Here is a 6,673-nt window from a genome sequence, read left to right as displayed (position 1 = left end):
TTTAAATATTTGTCATTATAATTATATAAACATGTTTATATATATAGAAACAATTATCTTTTTTTTTTAAAATATGCTGTAAATAACTTGAAATATATATATATATATATCATACTATTTTAAACAATATTTTTGTAATTTCAAACATTCTCTCCCCATTGTTTTTTTAGCTTATGCTTAATGGACATATTGAGAAAGAAAAAGAGTGCGTAAAATAATTCACATAATCAAGTAATTAAGGTTTAAAAATTTATGTTACAGTGCTCGCATTATTTTTTAATTTCACATTATATAACATATATAGATATTGGAGAGTTGTCAACAATCCCAATGGTCATTAACGGCTGTGTATTTATAGACAAGCTGGTCCATGTAGAGTTAAGAGCGATAAATTTTCAACAATAATGTTTGAGCTATCTACCGTATTTATTGCTTCTTTCTTCTCCATTAATATTCTTTCTCTATAAAATCACTCCCCTTTTTTTCCCTTCGTTCGTACTCTCCTTGCTGCTTTCCTTACTTCTTCCTCTCCATTTTCCTTCTCCTTCACACATCTCAAGGCCTCTTTCTTTTATATACACATACTCTCACATTGTTATTTCTCATCGAAACTAACCACCATTCGTTTTTCTTCACCTGAACTCATCTGGGTTTTGCTCATCGTCTCCATTTTCATTTCCTTTCTCAAGTTTTCAATCGAAGCAAGTGCGATATCAGCACTCGTTTTGTAATTTTCCTTGTGTTTTTGGGCAAGCATGTGAGTTTCCCTGCAGTGCATACTAATTTATTTCGCTAGGGTTGCAGAAACACATGGATCTATCAACAGCTGTAATGGTGTTAGCAGCTATTGCAGCTTACGTAATATGGTTCAAGCTGGCCTTTGGATCCACCAACGGTCCACGTGTCTGGCCTTTATTGGGTAGTCTTCCCGGTCTTATTCAAAACGCTAATCGCCTCCATGACTGGATTGCAGAAAATCTTCGTGCTTGTAACGGCACGTACCAAACATGTATCTGCGCAATTCCAATCATAGGCCGACGTGAAGGTCTCGTGACTGTCACGTGCGATCCCAAGAACATAGAACATATACTTAAGCTCCGGTTCGATAATTACCCAAAGGGACCTACTTGGCATTCTGTCTTTCATGATTTGCTTGGTGATGGAATCTTCAACTCTGATGGTGACACGTGGCTTTTCCAACGTAAAACTGCTGCACTAGAATTCACCACCCGGACTCTACGTCAAGCCATGGGTCGATGGGTGAACCGGTCCATCGAGAACCGGCTTTGTCCTATTCTTGACGCAGCTCAGCTGGAAGCCAAGCCGATTGACCTTCAAGACATCTTGCTTCGACTTACCTTTGATAACATTTGCGGCTTAGCTTTCGGGAAAGACCCACAAACATTATCACCAGGGCTCCCGGAAAATGGGTTCGCCACGGCTTTTGATCGAGCCACTGAAGCTACTCTTCAACGAATGATCTTGCCTGAGATCATATGGAAGTTGAAGAAATGGCTTCGTCTTGGAATGGAAGTAAGCTTGAGCCAAAGTCTTCAGTTTATTGATGAGTATTTGTCCCATATCATCAATACGCGTAAGGTAGAGTTAGTGAGTCAGCAACAAGGTGACTCATTCCATGATGACTTATTATCTCGCTTTATGAAGAAAAAGGAGTCATACACATATGAATTTCTGCAACATGTGGCACTCAACTTCATCTTAGCTGGAAGAGATACATCATCAGTCGCATTGAGCTGGTTCTTTTGGTTGGTCAGTGAGAACCCAGAAGTAGAAGAGAAAATCCTCATGGAACTTTGCAGCATTCTAATGGAGACACGAGGTAGTGACACCACAAACTGGTTTAAAGAACCTCTAGCTTTCGAAGAAGTTGATCGATTGATATACTTAAAAGCAGCTTTATCAGAGACACTAAGACTATACCCATCAGTTCCACAAGACTCCAAACATGTTATTGCAAATGATGTATTGCCCAGTGGAACCTTTGTGCCAAAAGGATCAAATGTAACATATTCTATTTATGCAGTTGGTCGGATGAAATCTATATGGGGTGAAGATTGTCTCCAATTCATGCCCGAAAGATGGTTATCATCAGACGGCAAGAAGATTCAGCTTCAAGATCAGTTCAGATTTGTCGCGTTTAATGCCGGACCGAGAATTTGTTTAGGTAAGGATTTAGCTTACCTACAAATGAAGACGGTTGCAGCTGCAGTCTTGCTTCGCCACCGGCTGAGTTTGGTACCCGGCCATCGTGTCGAGCAGAAGATGTCATTAACGTTGTTCATGAAATATGGTTTGAAGATGAACGTGCAGAATAGAGACTTGAAGCCTATAATGGAGAAAATTTGTGAGATAAGAAATGATGAATGTGGTAAAATTGATTTCCTCAATGGGGTAGAAATGAGTTAAAGTGTAGGATGAAGAGAAAATTATTACTATATGTGAAACTTGTTTCTTATTTCTTCTGGGTCGACATTATGATGCATATTAATGTCATCAATGATATGATATCTATATTAAATATTATCAAGATCATGACATTTAATAATCATATTTATCACCGGCTATGAACCATCTTCACTTACCATATATATAAGGACTTGTGAAAAAAATTTTATCAGTACTATATGTGTGTGTGTGTGTGTGTGTGTGTGTGTGTGTGTGTGTGTGTGTGTGTCCAACTGTACTTTGGTTTATTTATTATTATGTTTATATGCACTGTGTCTATTTTGATCGACTGCAAAACAAAAGTATTTACAAAAATTAAACAATCTAATAATATATTGTTTGATACTTCTTTTCTAAGTTAAATGATAAAATAAAAAAGTTTATTTGTTTCCAGAAATATTACAAAAAACCATCATTTCAATTCAGACAGATTCTTTGTTATACTCTTAAAATTTTTAATCAATCTGATTTCTCAATAATAATTTATGAATTAATTCATTAACAACGTTACTGGCATCCAAAAAACAAGAGACATAATTCATTGTTTCTCACTTTAATTCATAATTTTAACACAATTCCCTCAATTAAAACTAAGCAATCAAGTAAAGAAAATTAAACCATAAGGAAGGGAATTCAGATGTACTGTTTCTCCCAAGAGGGATTTGCCTTGCCTGCAATTCTCTTTTCTTTCTCAGTTTTCTGCTTCCATCGTCACTCCGCTCTTCCTTGTCCGTTCAATTCCCTTTCGTTGTTGCTTCACTTGACCTCCATTTGGTATTTCTGTAGAACCAGAGTAATACTTCCCCATCACGTCCATAAGCAATCAAAATCATCCTTCCTGTGAAACCAGAAGCAAAATCCCTGTTTCGACCTCGTTTCACACTGCACCTCTCTGTCACGTCCTCGATCTATTACCGTCAGCCCATCATTTCCTCACCTGGACTGCCCTCGTCACGCCTCAACCACTCTTCTGCTCCACCATGCTTTCCTCTTTCCAGTCGAAGCTAACCCAATTCTCTCTCTCTCTCTATCCATTTAAAGCAAGGAAGAAAAAGATGGAAGTTTTGGCGTAAAACGATGCCGTTTAGGGGAGGAGAGAACTGGGCCGATAAGTAAACGGATATGTGGGCCTTGAGTTCTGGGCTTTAATTGGGCTTGAGGATCTCAGGATTTTTGGGTCTAAAAAAAGGATTAAAAACTTCGCTTGGATTAAACATAAGTTAAAGCAGGTATGCCTTGTAAAAATTACACAATAGTTAATGCATATTACCAAAACTTAATTCTGAAATTTTAAATTCTTGAAATCATATAATTAAAAATATGTTATTAATGTGTTAAGCAATAAAATATGTATTTATTATACAGTGATATATCCGGTTGAGTTCCAGAAGCATGAACTTCCCAATGTTCATATATTATTGTTATTTTTACAACATGATGATAAGTTCCGTATATGAGAAGATATTGGTAGAACTATTTCTGCATAAATTCCTAGCCAAAGAGATCATCTTATTTCTTATGATGCTATTAAGATGTACATGATTCATGGTCTATGTGCATAAAAGATAGAAAATGTACTGAGCACTTCCACAATAAATTAGAGAAAGAACTATTGTAGATGAATATGGATTTCTTGTCTATAGGAAAAGGGACGACAAAAATATAGTTAAGAGGAATGGTATTTCCTTAGATCATAGATTTGTGATTTCTTATAATTCAAAACTTTTAATAAAGTACCGTTGACATATAAATACTGTTGAACATTACAATTAGTCAACGTTAATAAAGTATTTACCGAAATATGTTAATAAAAATTATGATTTTAGAAATTATCAGTTTGATGAAGTTTATGAGATTATCCAAAGTATACATCTATATATATATCTCCATGAGATTATAGGTATATATCTCAATGTAAAGTAGTTTGGCAAATTTTTGCTTTAGATCTTCCATGTATCGAGTTGAACTTTTGTCGTTCCATCTTCTTAATGAATAAATTGTATTTACTAACGATGATTCAATTGACGATGTCCTCTATAGGGAAGAAATAAAAATGTCCAAATTTCTTGTTCGATGGAGGCTAAAATGAAAATTTTGTTGAGATGAGTCAATTGACTTATTTTAAGTTTCCTATTAAATTTGTTTATAAACAAAAAGATCATCAAGAGGCCCTAAAGAAATAAAATTTCTCTACCAGATGAATTTTCTGTGTTCCTTAAGAATGTGATGAAATGTATTATGAGAGAATTATATTAAATGTTATCAATAGTATCATTAGTTATGAAGATATCATAACTATTAATGAAATTGTATGTGGTTCATTAAAAGATGCATGTTATGCAATGAGTTATTAGATGATGGTAAAAAGTATATACATGTGATAACATAAATAAACATATGAGGAATTGGATCATACTTAAGGTGTCTTTTCTCTACTTTGTTATTATTGAATAGTATATCAAGACCAAAATTTATTAAAGAGAGAATATAAAAGTTATGAACTGATGACATTCTCACAAAAAAAAGGAGTTTGCTTCAATATAATGGTAAATATAAAAACTTGGGATAGGGCTCTTATGATGCATAAATTTGTTATGAAGCATTAAATAGAACTTTAAGAAACATTTTCAATTTTTAAATTCAATTAGTTTAGAAAAACATTTTGGTAGTAAAGTTATTGTTTTTGGAGGAGATTTTCGATCAATCCTCCCTATCATCCATAAAGGTAGTAGACGAGCAATTGCCTTTTTGAGCAATAACTCCTTATATCTTTTAATTCAAATATAGAAGATCTCATATTTTTTACAGTAGATTTTAAAAATTGAATATGGTTAAGGGGTGATCTTAATGATGGTAAAACAACATTATAAATTTTTAGAGATATTCTTCTTACAAATATGATGATTCACTTAAGGCCATTATAGATAGATAATATTTGTGTCTGTATAAAAAATAAAAAATTCTAAATATTTTTAAGAAAAAATCATTTTTACTCATACAAATTATATATTCAGAAAAGTTAATGACTACATACTTTCTTCAGTACAAGATAATGAAATAATATATTTAATTTTTAACAATATATACAAGCTAAATTGATAGTTTAGATAGTTTTTACTATGTTTATACAATAAAATTTTTGAACAAAATCAAGTATTTTAGGCTTTCAAATCGTATTTTAAAGCTTAAAATATATGTTATAGTCATGCTGTTTAAAGAACAAAGATCAATCATTTTGGGTTATATAGTGGAACAAGATCAATAGATACGATAAGTTTAAAATTTATATCAAACAGTAATACTAGACACAAGGTCTTTTTTCCTCGAATTATATTAACTTCATCAACTTCGAGCTTTTCTTTTAAGCTTCAGATAAGGCAAATTTTTTTTAATTATTTATTTTGCTATAACCATAAATAAAGACAAAAAATAATATATTCTCATGTTAGTTTATATCTTCTAAAAAGTATATTAAGTCATTAATAACTTTATATACAATATTTAAAGTGACAAATATAAAATAAGCGAAAATATTAATGTCCTAAAAAAAGTGAGACGTATAAATATACTGCTGATGTTTTTTTATTCAAAAAAGGTATTTAAAAAATTTTCTTAATTAGATAAGTGTTTTCATACTTTTAAGGTCATATTAAAATTATGTATTCTTCATTTATATTATGATTAATTATGATTATTCTTTAAATAATTTTAAAATAAACATTCTTCACTTAGTTCATACTCACATTTATATAATGAATTATTTATTATTTTGTAAATTTTTTAATCAAAAATTAAAATAAATTTCCCAAAACTTTTAAAATTTATGACAAAAGTAGGAGGATATTTTTTTTTTTTTAAAAGAAAATTAGAAAAAATGGATCGCGTAAAGCACATGGGATAAATCATCATCATCATCATATAAACTATAGTGGGGAATAAATATCTTTTCTTTTTCTTTGAGTGACTTGTAATTAAAAAATAACTAAATTCAATAATCACATGCTTCACGTACCACATTTAATCTCAAACCTCCTATCTTTCTACGTTGACGGAGAAGTCAACTCACGTCAGATCACAGATACACGAACGGTTCTGATTCGAGGTCTCAGTTTAACATTAAAATGACGCGTAGTACAAGGATTTTTCCTTGTCCAATAATACGAGTAAATAATTTATAACATGATTTTTAATTTATCATTCATTCTCA

At 32.0% G+C, this 6,673-nt stretch overlaps 1 protein-coding gene across 1 annotated transcript; it reads left to right on the top strand.

The window, feature by feature from the left end:
* Nucleotides 1-416: 416 nt before the first annotated feature.
* On the top strand, nt 417-2,569 carry CYP86A7 (cytochrome P450, family 86, subfamily A, polypeptide 7). The gene has a single exon (XM_022031374.2). The coding sequence runs from the start codon at nt 811-813 to the stop codon at nt 2,425-2,427; it is 1,617 nt and encodes a 538-aa protein (XP_021887066.1). The 5' UTR covers nt 417-810; the 3' UTR covers nt 2,428-2,569.
* The last annotated feature ends 4,104 nt before the right edge of the window (nt 2,570-6,673 follow it).

The sequence above is a fragment of the Carica papaya genome, chromosome 4 (assembly GCF_054855325.1).
Source record: "Carica papaya isolate Zhongbai chromosome 4, ASM5485532v1, whole genome shotgun sequence".
NCBI lineage: Eukaryota > Viridiplantae > Streptophyta > Magnoliopsida > Brassicales > Caricaceae > Carica > Carica papaya.
This window is presented reverse-complemented; position numbering and strand designations above follow the sequence as displayed.

What these genes read in the sequence shown, in the direction of transcription:
- CYP86A7 (XM_022031374.2), top strand. Translation starts at nt 811, where the DNA reads ATGGATCTATCAACAGCTGTAATGGTGTTAGCAGCTATTGCAGCTTAC.